The sequence below is a fragment of the Xenopus laevis genome, chromosome 5S (assembly GCF_017654675.1).
Source record: "Xenopus laevis strain J_2021 chromosome 5S, Xenopus_laevis_v10.1, whole genome shotgun sequence".
Taxonomy (NCBI): Eukaryota; Metazoa; Chordata; class Amphibia; order Anura; family Pipidae; genus Xenopus; species Xenopus laevis.
Genome location: NC_054380.1, coordinates 79,462,490 through 79,480,200, shown reverse-complemented (window position 1 = coordinate 79,480,200; position 17,711 = coordinate 79,462,490). Strand labels below are relative to the sequence as shown.

Genomic DNA, 17,711 nt, shown 5'->3' with positions numbered 1-17,711 from the left:
GACTTGGTGACCATAATGTTGATCCTACATAATAGCTTAGGTTTGCAGGTCATTGACAGGCTGAGTTTTGGACTGAATATACGTGAATTCAGCTGGCTTTTTTTTTTTTTTTTTTTTAAAAAGTGTTTTCATAAATGTTGCCCAGTGGTACTTTTGTTCTTGCATTCTTTTGTGTTCTATATGACAATCATCTTGCATGACTTCTATGGAAGTATAGAATCTACAATTCAATTATAGTAGTCAATAATGCAAAATGCTCTTCAATCCAAACACAGCAGTTCCATTAGCCACAATGTTTTTTATAGATAGATGGATAGATGGATAGATAGATAGATATCTTTACAATTGGAGTGGAGCACTAAACCCGTCCAAGACTTAGTCCACGTCCATGGACAAATTTATATACAGTATCAATCAAAAAAGTACAGGTCTGGACATTTTGGATTGAAGTATATTATCCCATTTTATGTGTCCATCACCTGTATTTGCATCTCTGTTGAGTTTTTGTTTTATCTATAAATTGTCTGAAATATTCTATGTCTAGGTGATTTGGCCTTTCCAGCATCAGTCCAAGATACAGTAGTTTTCAGTAAACTATTTCAAATCCTTTACAAGAATGAGGAGATTACAGTTAATGATGTTATGATCTTCAAATTTAAAATGCTCCTGGATGAAAGGAAGGTAAGTGTTATTTATACAAATGCTTAAAACTATGAGACGAGCTGCAGGATTTTATTTGCTAGCTATAAACCCTGTACCAGACTTAATACTTGTACTCTGTTGACAGATTGAAGAGACTCTTAATGAACTGAATTTCCAAATGTTCATTGACTTATACTTCACAGACACAGATTATTCGTAAGTACACAGTATTACAATGAAAACTCTGTGCACTTTTCCCAGTGTGTGTGGAAGCAAAACCAGCCTATTGGGTTTATTTTATGTTTGCATGATTTTCTAGTAAACTTAAGGTATAAAGATCCAAATACAAAATGATCCTTTATCCAAAAAACCCCAGGTCCCAAGCATTCTGAATAATCGATTCCATACCTGAATATATTATATTTTATACGTGGGCTATAGGCAGAGCATTTCTCGGTTACTTGCATGGGATGCAATCCAGGTGACGAGAGTCCTGCTCTACATGAGAACACCAGGGTTGGTGAAACACCATATTTGCATTACGCCTTTCTGAACATGGCACTGCATTACACACACCCATGAGACGCATTCCAGCATGTTGTTGTAATTCTAAACATAATACATTATTTTGTTTTTGCCACTACCTATTTTGCTTAACCCATGTTATATCTGGTTATAACAATTTATTATAATACAGATATATTGTACTGTATTGTACTATGAATTTATAATGATTTATGCATCTCTTCTTGCTGGATTACCTTCTCCACTCTTCAGCCCAGTCAGCTTTATCTTGTTCGATCTTTATTATAAAACAAATTAACAGTGATAATACCAAAATAAAATACTGATAGTATAGTAGGACACTAAACTGTTTTACATTTTTGATTCAAACCAAAAATACAGCATTATTACAAATGGATATGGTATTTATAGCAGTTCTTAACTGACGTTTCATTACCATTAAAAGAGATGAAAACCTAAGCTGGCCATAGACGCAAAGATTTGATCGTACGAATCTTTGATTCGTACGATTTTAGGGCCGTGTGTGGAGTGTCCCGACATTTTTCGTGAGATGGAGATCGGTCATTAAGTTGATCGGACAGGTTAGAATATTTCTGTCGGCTACCGATAATATCTCTGTATGTATATCAGTGAGAGACAGCTTTACTGGGGGATAATTATCTGGGTAGTGTGGCACTGCTCATTGAATCACCTGGTCAATCACTTGGGTGTGCAAATTGTGCAAATATCTTCTGGTTTTGTGGAGTCGCCAAATGAGAAGATCTGTGTTTGGCCCATTAATAACACAACAGAGACATAATTTGCCTAGCATAGCAGATAATATAGGATAATAGCAGTGAAATTAGATTATATATTTAGGGACCCTGAGATTTGTGTGTAATTTACTCAGGCAGTTCCCTCTTAGTATTTGGACACCTAGGTGGTCCTTTAGTACTTCCTGGGACCACTGGGATTACTCTAGGCAGGGTTTGACCACTAGGTGGCCCTGTGTAACAATATAAAGGGGGTTAGTCCCATGTGCGCAAGGTCTTTCCCCTTGGACCGTGCCACTGTGCTACATATACATTAACACCAATTGTTGAAACTATAAATCACAAGGTTGAAGCTTGTAATGTGGGTGCAAAATCTAAAACTATGTAAAAAAAAAAAAAAATGTAAATTTTATTCTTAAAGGCATCATACCAATTAGTTTAAAATATCCCTTTATGACATTGTATAAATACCAAAATGCTTTCATATGTGAATTTTGCAAAATGAATTTTCACTCTGGATCAACTTTTAATATAGGTTTAGTCACACTTTAAATTGTGACTTAATTTAAGTGTGTTGTACAATTCCAAAATGATCCAGGCATGTGGTATATTTAATTCTGGAATTTGTATGTAGTTACAAAACTAAGATAAAAACAAATATTTTATGTTTTTCATTCGTTAACTAAGAATTTTTTTCCCCCACACAGACCAAATGACCCAAACGCCTTGCAACTTATTAGCAGCCGAAGTTTAAAGTTGCACTTTAACCTCCAAAGAGGCCTTCATGACCACATTAATGTAATGTTTGATTACTTCCACCTCTCTGTGATATCTGTTGTAATTCATGGCTGCTTGGTTGCATTACATCAGCCATTAGTAAGGTAAATGAATACAACATTAATCTACTTTGTTGAAGAAATGTTATGTGTAAATAAAAAAAATGAGTGAGCAATACATCACATTGTTTATAAACTAGACTAATAGAAAAAGGGCATTGTCCATTATACCTCAATGGTGAAACTGTAGTAGCAGAGCCAAATTCTGGCAATTGCAAACACAGTGTAGTAGTTAATTTCCCTTTATTTATTCTTAAATAAAAGTAAAATTGCTTTCTTGTGTGCATAGGACTACTCTGTTACTGTGTTTTGTTATGCTTGCATATCCATTTTTGAACTGTCATTAGAGAGATTGCTTCAGTTCTGTTTGTAATTATTTTCTATATCTATAGAATGTTATTTATCTCCTTAAAATCACCCTAACACATTTTTACACTTTTGTAACAATTATAAAGCAGTACATATAGAGAGAGATAGTGTTTCTCCATCAGCTAAAATGTATCTTATAACCTCTCCCTGCCATTGATAAGCATGGGAACCACCTGTCTCCACGCATGCATTGACAGACACTTTTCATTCATATTAATGAAAATGGTCTTAGGGTGTGCTAGGTGTTTATCCACCCTCTCAAATTCGCTGGCAGAGAAACCCTGCATGTGCAGTAAGTCTTGCATTAAATATACAGCTTTCTAAAAATCTGTTGTGCAGTGTGCTATGGTTTTGTTTTAACCAGGGATGCCCAAAAGATAAAGAGCCTATAGGTAATTTGCCTGTCAAGGTGGGAGTACTTGATGGTGGTATAGTAAGTAATGTCTTACATTTTTTTAACAGCTTTCATCGAGTGATGAAAAATACATGGTTAAACAGAAATGCTCCAGCCCAGAGCAAGGAGTGCTCTATTCCAACACTGGAAAGTGTAGTATTTGGTAGTAACTACACAAAACAGTTATCGGCAGATGTAAGTTTATAAGCATAAATGTCTATTTTATATTATATTTTTAACTTGTGTTCTAATATATATATATATATATATATATATATATATATATATATATATATATATATATATATATATATATATACAGAGAGATGTTCTGCCACTAACAGGTCATGTAATGAACTTTTGATCTTAAATACACTTTTTTCACTTTTTGATACGAGTGCTGCCTTTTTTCTTGTCTACTTTATATATATATATATATATATATATATATATATATATATATATATATATATATATATATATATATATATATATATATATATATATATATATATATATATATATATACCTCTGTGAGCATGCATCATTTTACACAGAATATCTTACTTTCTAACAGCAAGTACAGTAAAACTTACACAGTAGTCTTCAAATCTATTCTTGCTGTAGTTATTAGTAATAAATTAGAAATAATTGTATATTAAAAAAATGTTTTATGATTTCTTATGATGATCACAAAAGGCAGAAATCCCAATCTTTGAATTTTGTGCGGATGTGTGGAGACTGGCATTGGTTAACAGGCAAAAACCAGTAAATTAATAATTTATAAAGAAAAGCAGTAAACCCATGTAAATGGAGCACTATCATCAACAATGAGGCGTTTGTTTTTGGGGAGCAATGATGTCACCACACGGTGTCAGCACAAGTGCTATGAAATCACTGGTTTGTGTGGCTGTTGGTAAAACATCACACCCACACAACAAATTGCAGTTTTAAAAATGGAAACCAGCCTGGCTATCCACACCCTATCTATAGCTTTCCTTTTCAGATGTTTTAAGAAATTGAATTGTGTTTTCCGGAGAAGATGTAGAAATTGCAAATTAACATTACGTGCTAGGCTTTTGCCACATGGGGTGATTCTAAGGCACTTAATAGACTGCATTTATAACAATTTAATGTGACAGAATAGAAAGAGAAATGGGTGCACTTTTATTATGGATGTGTTACTTGGGTTAGTAGTATGTTCTTACAATAATAACTATGATTATCATTCTGCCTGTAAAAGGAGCTATAAAACATTGCTTATTTTTTTTTTTTCAGCCATAGTTTAAAGGTCATCCCAAAAGTTATTTTGCTCCTATTAGAAAAAATACTCATCTGTGCTCTGACAATACTATTAATTACAAGCCTATTAATAAGCATTCTTTCGTAGAATCAGAAAGTGCAAAGACTTGCTATGTTGTTCATATGCATACGTGTATACGTAGCAATTTACCTTTTTATAGGGGGGGACTACAGGGAACTTGCAATGGGCAAAGAGACACAGGAAGAAGTCGAAAGAAGGTTTATGTATTACGTATAACCATTTTTACATCATTCTGTATTTCTCTTGTTTTAGGGCAACAGCTTTGTAGTCCAAGGCTGCTTCTTACAACATGCCTACAGTTTCCATTCTTCGCTTTGTGCCTGCTTGCTGCTTGCTTTCAAGGGATTGGACAGCTATTTCATCACAGTTTCAAAGGAGCTGCCTCCCTCTCTTAAGCTGGAACTCGGTATGTGAAATGCTTCTGTTCAGTGCCACAAATGACAAATTCTTCAGATCTGTGGCTACTTTATTTATTTCCCACAGAGTGACGCAAAACGAAAAGACAATTCAGTTATATGTTGCACCACTGGTAATTTCAACAATCCTTTTTATAGTCAAATGGAAGTGACCGCTCCAGACTCACACTGCATGATGTCTTATGCTCTGTCAATTCCACAAAAATGCCGGGTCCACCAGCATCCCCTAGGTGTCACTTCTAGCCACTCCAAAATTGATCAGACGACACTCCTGGTGGAAATAAGAGTCTTTATTGTAACAAGTCAAAGACCTGTATTGCCTGACACATTTTAGGAGATGATCCCCTTAATCATAGGCCCCCTTAATCCATTTTATAGTTACAAGTAGTCGGCGTATAATGCGGTTACCTGTTCTATTTTACAAGATCAAGAGATGCAAGCATAATGAGTAAATATAAAAATGGCCTAATTCAGTCATATCAACAATTGAAATGTGGACATTGATTTAGCACCCTGATTAAAAACATACTGAAAAGCAATACATTGTTTTGCCATATCTTTTATTTTCTTTCATAAATGTCTATACATGTATGTTGTTATTGCATCAGCTTTGTTTTGCACTGTAAACATTTCTTTTTTCTCATTATGTTGCTTGACTTTTTTATAGGATAGTGAGTGAGAATATTGGACTGGGTGCTTATCTTGTGCTAACACTACTAACAATCTACTTTTATCAAAGCACAATATAGCATGCAAAGTAACAAAACAATACACACAGACACTTTTTACTTTTATTGAGGAATTTGAAATACATATGCCATTTCAGATCATGAGTAATATTCCTACTTTACATCACAATTATAAAGCACATAAGAAGTAAGTCTCATGGGTATTGGAGTACCAGGTGCTATTGCAAATATGCATATGGTTACACTAGCTGATATCTCTTAGCTGATAGATTACCAGTATCTTTTTTTTCTTTCTCCTTTTTCCCCCTCTTTGTTTTATGATGTACATTTGTAATCCTGTATGTGTTATGTGATCACCCTTACTCATGACATTTTGTTTGTACTTTCCTAAATCCATTGTTACTCCTTATTAACATAAATTGTAGTCCAACCATTTAATCAGAAGAATTAAATCAATGTACATCATAGAAAAACTTACTAAACCAACTAGTTCTCTGTGCTTTACTTGACTGACCTCTTTTCACTAGCTTTCAAACCTTTGCAATAGACATTGTGCTATAAATCAAGTCATAAAGCACAGAAATGAAAGAGATTAATTAGTTCATATGTGTGTGCCATCCTTGCAATCAGCCAAGTCCCGCATGCAGGTTCTTTATGACCGTCTCTTCAGAAGAAAACATTCATCGACCCAGCGAGATTCCACTCAGGGTATGTCTCTAAAGATAGTCATACAATTTATATTAAGTTAATAAAAACTGCCTTATTATGATTTTCAGACTTCACTTTCTCTGATAAACACCTAATCATTCAGAAAATGTTTGTTAAATATAAAATCACAAATAATTAAGACTGAGCGGTCAAACCCCCCATCCCCCTGAATTTGCAGGTTCTAGTAGAGCAGCAGTTAGTTGGAAATCACAAAATACTTTATTGAGGTATCCAGACTGATCTAAGAACAATCAAGCATCTGTCACCAAAACAAGGGGTCAGGATAGACAAAAAAATTGGCGACTAAAGGGCATGAAGAGTTGGAGAGGTCAGGATTAAGAGGAACAGGCCAAAAGTATGAAACTGATTTAGAATGAAACTGAAGGGGAATGACATATAGCTAAAGACAATGGACCATCTGATCCCAGAGCCCTTCTGCTGTATTCTAACTGCCAGAAATCCTGTCTATTACTTTACATTATAGTCCGCTGTAGAGGATGCCTTTATTTCCATATTTCACAAACACTGTTTGCAGTAAAAACCGTGACTTCAGTTTGCTTCAATGGGAATCAGCACTTGACGACACTTCCCACACAAACACACAAAAAAGAAAATACTATTATGAAGAAATACAGCATGAAATAAGCAGAGGCAACACATCTAGATATAATATTAAAACAGGTGTGATTATTTGTAAGCATCTAAGGCAAGATGCATTGAAAACAAATTGGATGTCTCATCTAGTGGTTCTAAAATGTACTAGTTGTACACAGTTATTATATTCCCGATCACGAGGATTACTTTTTTTCTTATCACATCATAGATACTTATAATAACATTTGAAATAGTTTGAGGATATTCATCTTAAAGGGATTCTGTCAAGGGAAAACATTTTTTTTCCCCAAAAAGCATCAGTTAAAAGTGCTGCTACAGCAGAATTCTGCACTGAAATCTGTTTGTTTTTTTTTTTTTTGTTTAATTGTAAAATCTGACATGGGGCTAGACAGTGTCAGTCTCCCAGGTGACCCCAGTCGCATCTCCAATAAACTTTAGCTACTCCTTACTGCTGCACTGCAAGTTGGAGTGATATCATCCCCCTCCCTTGCCCCCCCCATCAGCCGAAAAATTGGAAGATAACAGCTCTCTGGTATATCTAAGAAAAGCATTCTAATAAATGCAAGTCCAAATGTGACTCCTCCAGTTACATTGAGTAGAAGGAACAATAGCCTGCCTGAAAGCAGTTCCGTCATGAAGTGCTGGCTCTTTCTGAAAGCACATGATCAGGCAAAATGACCTGAGATGGCTGCCTACACATCAGTATTACAAGTAAAAAAATATATACTTCTTGGTCAGGAATTAAATTTTATATGGCAGAGTGAATTATTTTTGTTTAGTAATAAAAACTACACCATAAAAATCATGACCGTGTCCCTTTTAACTTTTAAAACGGCAGTTTACACCCTTTTTCAATATGAACTTGAATACGGTTTCTGACTAACATAATTTTTGCCTGTTCGTTTAATTAAAAAGTATTTATCTATCGCTTGCATTTTCAAGATAAAAACACTTTCAATTTAACACTTAAAACAAATAACAGGTATGGGACCTGTTATCCAGAATGCTCAGGACCTGTGGTTTTCCGGATAAAGGATATTTCCATAATTTGGATCTTCATACCTAAAGTCTACTAGAAAATCATGTAAACATTCAGAAAACCCAATAATCTGACTTTGCTTCCAATAAGGATTAATTATATCTTAATTTGGATCAAGTACAATGTACTGTTTTATATTTACAGAGAAAAAAATTTGGATTATTTGTATAAAATGGAGTCTATGGGAGACTGCCTTTCTATAATTCGGAGCTTTAAGAATAATTGGTTTCCAGATAACGGATCCCATAACTTTACTAGCTTGCAGTAAGCCCCTTGTATAATTACTGTTCCTTATCCTAAAGCCTAAAAAGAGCTAATGCTTAGGGGTTGTTTATACAGAACTTATTTGCTGAACTGATATATTGTGCTTATGTTTAGTAAAGATGTATGTAGGTGTATATTTCCTCTTTAAACTTGGTGTCCCTGGATGAGAAACGCGTAAGGCTTTATCCTTTTAGACTTAATTTAAAATAAAGAAATATGTTTTTTATACTCAATTTTTGGCTCTTTGATTCTACTATTTGTTCGATGGATGTTCCGGAGTGGTGCCTGCCTTTTATTGAATTGCCGTGAATCACAGTCATAAAATGCAGACATGAGTGCCAGGATGTCAGACGCCCTGTTTTTTTCAAAAGTGTTCCAAGTATAAACTGGGAAGTTGCTGCAAGCTCAGCAACATATAACAGCCATACAGGTGTGGAGGTCTTGGAGCCAAATTGGGCTCAGCTACAGGTATGCAACCTGTTATCCAGAATACTTGGGACCTGGTGTTTTTTCAGATAATAGATCTTTCTGTAATTTGGATCGTCATACGACTAGAAAACCATGTAAACATTAAATGAACCCAATAGGCTGTTTCTGCTTTCAATAAGGATTCATTACATCTTAATTTGGATCAAGTACACGGTACTGTTGTATTATTACAGAGAAAAAGAAAATAATAATTTCAATTTTGGATTATTTGGATAAAATGGAGACTATAAGAAACAACCTTTCTGTAATTCAGAGCTTTCTGGATATGGGGTTTCCAGATAACGGATCCCATACCTGTACTATACAAATAGATTTCATCTTATTAAATTATGTTTCGTCTAGCAGAAAGATAGAGAACTAAACTATTCCAGTTCAAATGTAGTGCACAGCACATCTAAGCACACTGTTTGTGTGCCAGACTTGACATTTATAAGGCATACAAAGTGTCATGGAATATAACACATGAGGTACAGTGAAAATTCCAATAAATGATTCTCGCAATGTAGATCATTCACTGTAATTTACTTGTTGAGACCTAAGATATTGCCCTATTGCTGTTTCATAAAAGTGCATGGTAGTCAAGGATATAACATATATTATTTGGTTCCACTAAACCTTCTCATTTCTTGATCATGGTTTATTTTACATATTATGTTCTCAATGTTTAATGCACAAAACTTCTTCTGGTGTTTAGGTTACCAGTTAATTTATTACAGTGTTAAAATACCTGGTAGTAACCCCATTGCTAGATGCAATGATATTTGTTTATTAAGTAAGCATGCCATTCCAAAATTTACTAGGAAATTGCTTTTCTAATCCCTAAGAGAAAACTATCATATCTGTAATGATCTCATTTATACAGGCCAAACAAGCATTGTTTTGTTTTATTTTTCAATATGTCCGTTCTGTGATTTACCAAAGAATATGAATTATTTAGCACTTCAATACCACAGTGCTCTATTTAGAGGCCTATTTACTAAAACTCATCTTTTTTTGTCCAAACCCAAATCTCCTTAATTTACCAATAAAAGTTTGATAAAAATTGGTGTGAGAAAAAAATCACAGCAGAATGGATGTTCAATTTGAATTGTGCAACTTTTTCAAAAATCCCGAAATCTCGAAGTTATTGGATTATCAAATGAAACCAGCACAAAAAGCCCAAAACTATTGAGAATACTGAAGTTTTTACCTTCCAATTGTTAAAGGCACAGCTGCCATTGACCTCTACATGATATCGTCAGGTTTTAGCTGGAATATTTTCGGATGTGAATTTTCAGCAGCTTTGGAGCATAATATCTCAAAACAGTTTTTTTTCATCTATAAATTCAATTTTTTTCCCTTTAAAACTCGACCAGAACAATTTGAGGCTTAATAAATGAGCCCCTTAGTGTTGGCAAATGAAAGTAAGACGCTTTCATATAAAAACAATTCAATAGTTTAAGGGGCTGATTCACTAAGGGTCGAATATTGAGGGTTAATTAACCCTCGATATTCAACTAGGAATTGAAATCCTACGACTTCGAATATCGAAGTCGAAGGATTTAGCGCAGATAGTTCGATCGAAGGATAATTCCTTCGATCGAACGATTAAATCCTTCGAATTGAACGATTCGAAGGATTTAAATCCAACGATCGAAGGAATATCCTTCGATCAAAAAAAGTTAGCCAAGCCTATGGGGACCTTCCCCATAGGCTAACATTAACTTCGGTAGCTTTTAGATGGCGAACTAGGGGGTCGAAGTATTTTTTAAAGAGACAGTACTTCGACTATCGAATGGTTGAATAGTCGAACGATTTTTACTTTGAATCCTTCGATTGGAAGTCGTAGTCGAAGAAGCCCATTCGATGGTCGAAGTAGCCCAAAAAATACTTCGAAATTCGAAGTTTTTTAACTTCGAATCCTTCACTCGAAGTTAGTGAATCGGCCCCCTAAATGTCTCTTAAGTACATTAGGCAGGATTACTGGACCTTGTTCTGCCTATCAAACAGATGAATGGCAAGAGAAAATTTTAGGAAATCCTTAGAGCAAGCAAGCTCTTACATGTGTGTAGTATAGGGATTCTTATGTCCGTACCATAAAGGCAGTTAGTGGTTAGTGGTTTACTGGCAAGGAAATGTTTAATAGACATGTGTACCCTCTGGGGCTAGCAAGGTTTGTTTTATTTTTCCTTTTGATTTTTTTCTGTTTTATTTACATGTACTGTTTTATCATTTTTAGAAAAAATTGATGTTGATGCTCGCCTCAAAGAATTATGTGAAGAAGTAAAGGTATGTAAGCTCATTTGTACTTTGTAAATGGTGACCTGTTTAAAACTACACACTCAGATTGACACTAATGAACGAAGATGTCGAATGTGTATGCATGGACAGTGCTCAATTAAAGAATAAAAGAGCCATCAATGTTCCTATAAAATGAGTTACTACATTCATACTGCTGTATTAGCCCTCAAAGCATCTTCTTGGAGTTTCTTAATATCCAGGAGGGTCATAAACTTTCAATTGCTTGTGTGCAAGAAGAAATTGGCAATGCACTTAGTATATGCACTTCTGACATAAAGCATGTTCATGAAATGTGCCCTAACTATGGTGTTACTGTGCTTCTGTATCTCAGGTTCCATACACAAGCCCTATATACAAGTACACTGGGCTGGATTTCAAAGTTATGCGCCCCTAGGCAGGCTATTGCATACCCAGCCTGTCTTCCCCCTTCCTTGCCAGATGCGTGTGCACACAAAGGTGCTCGCTCCCATGAAAGAAAGAGCCAATGCACCTCACAAGTTGCTCTATGTGAAGAAATAGGAGCCACACAAGGACAGGAGATGGTATTAAACCTGGTGCAGTCCCCTGTGCAGCTCCCTATTGCTGCTGAAAGTGGGTGGCATGCAGCTCCTTAAACTTTGCTGCCCTGGGTTTGAAGGGCCTTCCCACAAATCTGGGCTTGCAAGTACAGATATAGGATCTGTTATCCAGAATCTTTAGGACCAGGTGTTTTCAGGATGAGGAATCTTCTGTAATTTGGAACACTGCACCATAGTTCATAAAAATCATTTAAACAATAAATAAACCCAGTAGCAGTGTTTTGCCCCCTTGGCACTTTCATATAAAAACAATTTAATAGTGTAAATGCGTCTAATCTAAAAATGTATAGTGCAGCATCACTAAACATTTCCCCAAATCAGGAAAGGAAAACGACATAACTGGAAACTAAGGTTACATACATACATTGCCTATCTCTTTTTGCTTTTGTGCATATGTAATGTATAACAAGGAAATAACTGAACCTAGTAGTAACAAAAAAAAGTCTATATGCCTCTAAGTACATTAGGCAGGATAACTGGACCTTGTTCTGCCTATCAATATAGATACAGGTATGGGACTTGTTATCCAGAATGCTCTGGATCTGGGGTTTTCTGGATAACAGATCTTTCCTTAATTTTGATCTTCATACTAGAAAATGTTGTAAACAGTAAATAAACCCAGTAGGCTGGCTTTGCTTCCAATAAGGATTCATACATCTTAGTTGGGATCAAGTACAAGTTACTGTTTTATTATTACAGAGATAAAGGAAATCATTTTTAAAAATCTGGATTATTTGGATAAAATGGGAGACTGCCTTTCCGTAATATGAGCTTTCTGGATAACGGGTTTCCTGATAACGGATCTCATACCTATAGTGTTTAATATCAAATTAAAATGAAATCATTTTTTTTTTTTAAATTAGAATTATTTACTAAAAATGCCTTTACAGGTAAGGCATTCCATACCTGTATTACTGTACATTAGGAAACAGATTTATTATTAATCATTCCTGGGGTTCTGGTGATATGATAGAAGAATCCACAAGAATCCACAAGAGAGTTTTTATGGGGTTATGTAATAATAGAGTTTGCCCAGGTGCAGTAACTTGTAGCAACCAATCAGCAGGTAGCATTTACTGGCCACCTCTTTAAAATCGTATTGGTTGTTATGAAGCAAACTTATTGCCTTTTATTACATATTGGAATTTATCTTACTAGATGGTTTTTATTTGCATCAATTTCTTGTCTTTACCACAGATTTTTTTTTTTTTAATCCACTATCTGGTTTAAAATGTTTTTTAAAAGCTTGGCACATTTTATGTGGAAGTTAAATACGATTAGGACATCATTTTAAAGACATTAAGAAATATTGTTTAATAACAGTAACAGCTAAAATATAATCAATTGCTATGGTTCTTTCAGTTTCAAACCCCCATCATTATGTTGTATTGTATTGGGAGAGCTTTAAACCTTAGCTGTTGCACCTGTAATACTTTTTGCTTTCTGATGAACAAAATAATATTTTAGTATAGTACATTTTGCTTGGAGCTAAGTATGCTTGTCCATGAAGAAATTTTTTTTTTTTTTTTTTACAGAAAATAGAAAATCCTGATGAACTGGCAGAACTGATAAACATGAACCTTGCACAGCTTTGCTCACTTCTTATGGCTTTGTGGGGACAGTTTGTTGAAGTTGTTGTCTTGCAAGATGAAATCACAACCTTTATTGCACAACCGCACCACATATTACGGGTAATCAATCACCACGTTAGCTTCTTTAGTGTCTGTGCCTGAATATTACAAGACCATATTTGTCTTGTATAAGGATCATATTGTGGCCCTAAATGTGCAAGTGCTTCAAACGCTGACTTTAAAACTGATAGGATGGTAAATCTGTTATTAGAGCTATTATCAAGAATAAATATTTGTCATACCATATCATAAAACACTAACATTAAAATTTTCAAATGTACTTTCATACTAAGGAAAATATACTATTTGTCTCCCACAGTATGTTACTTTGACAAAATGCCTTTGTATTATGGGTGCAGATAAAAGCTGCAGGTAAAACACTGAACTTGCATTGTCCTGCAAATGCCTTGAGCAACTTTTACCTGCAGAATTCTCAGCACCCACTATGTCGAGGAACATGGGAGACAAAAAGTAATGCCCTAAAGGGAATGTTTAATAATCCATATTAAGTAGCTTGAAGTCTGTGAAAGTGGAAATGTTACAATCCTCCTCTACCACAAGTGTCTTAAAAACTATAATAAACTGAGAGAAGGCTAACCACATTTTTTCAGTTTCTACTCCCCGTGTGATTTAAAAAAGTAATAAAATGCATTCTCCTTTGAAGGCCCCCATGGCAGCTGATTCTTACTATCAAGTAGGCATTCTACATCATACCTTCTCTCTTGATACACGGATCATTAGACCGTTTTAAAAAAATTCCCTAAAATTATACAGTGCTGCCTTTTATTGGCAGTTAGAGGCATGCTCAGTTAATCTACTTGCAGGGTTTATCTTGCAAAAACAAGAGGTTGTTCGCTTGTCTTTTTATTAACTAAGAAGACATAAACCTTCTTAGTTAATGAAGGTTTATGTCTATGTATATCAATATAATCAAACAAGTTATAAAAGTCATTTGCGTCTTTACAGGTGCGTAGGTTTGCTGAGGCTTTCTTTTGTCTTGAGCACCCTCGACAAGCAGCCCTTGCATATCAGGAACTGCAGTGAGTATGGTATTGCTACCTTCAATATCCTGAACACATTTACACCATTTCTTTGTAGAATAAGAATAATGATGTATTAACGTCTTTTTAAGCCATAGCTTATGTTATTTATAATGTGTGTGTTAAGCGGTGGGTTTTGCTACTCAAATGGGAAAATCTGACTTTCACAAACAGATTTGTGGTAGAGCTGCATATAGTGTAGGATTTACCATTTCAGGCTATGCATTCTTTGGAGGAAAAGCAAATCTTTTATATAGGTTACAATAGAATGGTTACATAGGCTTTAATTTGTGCATTATCTTTTTTTTTTTTTCTTGCAATAATTTATTATTACAAATCGGCATCTCAAAGTTAATTAATAAGACAGTAGGGTTAGTATGCCCTTCTTTCAAGAGTTTACAATCTAAAAGAATGGGAGTCCATTGTCATGCAAAGTCACTGCAAAGAATTAATTTCTCTTTATAGTATGTTAACTTCTGAAAACCCAGGGTGTATCAAATAGCTTTTCTAAAACTTACTGGCTCTTTTGGGTTTTTTTTGAAATCTTAGAAGAAAGGGGATATGGGTCATGACATGGTGTGTTTAAATAAGAGAAGATTGCAAAACAGCTGTCTGTGACATGGAATAAGACAGAAAAAAGTGTCCAGGGGGTTCATGGGGTGCATATATTAATGGTCTAAAACAAAACCTTGACTAATACTATCAGAGCTAAAGGGAGTGAAATGGATGTCTAACGAGAAAAAGGAACTTTAAAGGAACAGTCCAAAGAATAATATGTTAACCAGGAAAGAGCTGTGTCATAAATGCAAGGAGAGTACAAAATATCTAGGAGGAGTGCGTGATCCTCTACATAAAAAGCTCCAAAGATATCGAAGAGGATAAATACAAAATTGTGACCGCTAGGCTAATGTCGCATAAGGGTGAAGGAGAAAAGCCAATGCGCTCCACTCCGCTCTGCAGTCATTGCATGGTGTTGGCCTATGTGCAGACACAGAGCGAATATCATTGTAAAGAAACACAAACTATAAATGTTTTTTTGCAGATCTCTGCTCTGTTTGTTTTCCGACGCCATTCTTCTCATTGCATAGAGTGGAAGGGTGTGCATTAGCTTCTCCCCACCTGCAGAAGAATTGGCAGAGAGAATTTGAGGTGCAGCTTTGTGTGACATTAGCCTTTGAAGATCCTTGGCTAGTATGGGGAAGATAATTTATGTTGACTGTTGACAGATTGTAGGGGTCGAGTATGCAGTTGTAGATTATATTATGCACCAGGTGTTTGGACACAAACAGTAGTAGAAAAACTGGCCTGTAGTAGGAAAGTGCAAAAGTGTTGGTAGTCAGGGTTAGTTTGATATTCCCTCCAATGGCGTTCTGATGATTTGAAGCATATTCCAAATATACTTTGGAATATTTTGTTGTTTTTTTTCTTACTAATTGTTTGGGTAGTGGTCAGAATTTTGTTGTATTTGCAAAAGGATGTGACACATTACTAACTGCTTTTTATTAGATTCCCAACTATTTTATATACCTTACAAGCTGACTGTAATACTTAAGATATGATTTCTAAAGACTAAGAAAGAGGGGACTTTAACAACACATAAACTATTATAAAAATGTCTGAGCAAAAATAATTTTCTCTTTTTTAGTGCTCAAAGTCATCTTCAGATGTCCACAGCTATAAAAAACTCTTCATACTTTAGTTCTCTCCCTCCTCTTCCCATCGAGTGCAGTGAACTGGATGGAGATTTTACCTCTCTGCCTATAATATTTGAAGATAGGTATTTAGATTATATTAAGGAAGGTATGTATGAAAAAATATACAATGTAATGAATATGCAGTATTTATGGGATGAGTTCTTGCACAGGTCGGCACAAAATTTGCAGGTTAATCCACAGGCTGGGGTTTGGCCTTTGGCTTAAAACAAAATGCTGCATTCATTAGGCTATTGAGCCTTCATTATAAAATAGGCTAGGTCAAGGACAAGGAAATCCAAATTCATTGGGTGGGTGCCAATATGTTTGACATCCTAAATTGAATTTAATCACTACATTTTTTTCTCTGTGTTGGTGCTCTTTAAATAAAAAATGTATTGGGCCCTGGAAAAAAGTAGCACAGTGCCACACCGCTATTTTACTTTTTAGTAAATTTTAGAATTTGACTCTACTGTGAAAGTCTGCTCTTGGGACACCTGGAAAAGGTAAGTAACATGGCATGGTGCTGTCATTTTAAACCAGGCAGGAGCACCAACCTCAGGGGGGAAAAGTCATTGAATTCACTGGGTGGGAGAATGCCTAACTTTGCCATTCACATTGAATTCACCTTCCCTTTAAATCTTTAAAGTCCCTTTTATTCATCACTTTGCATTTATTTGAACCCTGACTCAAGTTTTATTAATGCAACACTTAATTATTCTATAGCATACTTATGTAACACATGCTCAAGCATTCCAGTTTTGTATATGGGATCATTTTAAATGCTTGATTGTACTATTTGTTGTCAACATAAGACAAAACTTTTCTTGCATATCACAGACATGTTTTTTGGAACATGGTTTGATCATTTTGATCCCTAAATTCCTAAAACTGCAAGAAAAAGTTTAAGGTTAGGCCAGGGTTTTATGTTGTGTTTCTAAAAATAATATTGATGAATCTGATATTATTTTTAAATTAAATTCTATAACATTTCAATATACATTAAATAATTTTGCTGTGATTTAAAGTTAGTTGTAAATATATTTGCTATTGAAAGCAGCTTCTGTATGACCTATGTCCCACTGAAAAAAAGCATATATGAGGGTGATTAAGCAAATTAAATGTGCAAGGTTCCAGAGCTTGATGGAGTACATCCATTTGTACTTCCAATGAATTTGTAGGTAAGATGTTTGATTACAATATTCACAAGGTTTTTTGGGCTTTGCTTTGAAATTCTAGCAATCTTAGTTTTATATTTCTAGTGAGGAAGTCCTTTGAGGTAATTTCTAATATCATATCTTGGGATCTGATGGTATGCAAACAGTAATGGTCCAATTTTGCATCTGTCACACACTTAAAGGTGGATTATAACCACATCAGGCCCTTTTGCTCTATCCACTCAGCTAAGAAGTTTATCACTAAGTTAACT

The 17,711-nt window shown here is 35.0% G+C and overlaps 1 protein-coding gene across 9 annotated transcripts in view; it reads left to right on the top strand.

Annotated features, from left to right (window-relative positions):
* The window catches only part of fam135a.S (family with sequence similarity 135 member A S homeolog), a 69,984-nt gene that overhangs the window by 32,134 nt on the left and 20,139 nt on the right, over nucleotides 1-17,711 (top strand). For 8 of the 9 annotated variants that reach the window (XM_018265510.2, XM_018265507.2, XM_041564693.1 and 5 more), the window contains 10 exons: nucleotides 545-681; nucleotides 788-858; nucleotides 2,627-2,800; nucleotides 3,587-3,713; nucleotides 5,095-5,248; nucleotides 6,578-6,655; nucleotides 11,281-11,330; nucleotides 13,456-13,611; nucleotides 14,518-14,591; nucleotides 16,237-16,391. In XM_018265510.2, coding sequence (XP_018120999.1) covers nucleotides 545-681; nucleotides 788-858; nucleotides 2,627-2,800; nucleotides 3,587-3,713; nucleotides 5,095-5,248; nucleotides 6,578-6,655; nucleotides 11,281-11,330; nucleotides 13,456-13,611; nucleotides 14,518-14,591; nucleotides 16,237-16,391 — 1,176 coding nt within the window. The remainder of the gene's footprint in view (nucleotides 1-544; nucleotides 682-787; nucleotides 859-2,626; nucleotides 2,801-3,586; nucleotides 3,714-5,094; nucleotides 5,249-6,577; nucleotides 6,656-11,280; nucleotides 11,331-13,455; nucleotides 13,612-14,517; nucleotides 14,592-16,236; nucleotides 16,392-17,711) is intronic. The other variant, XM_018265511.2, reaches the window with a different exon arrangement.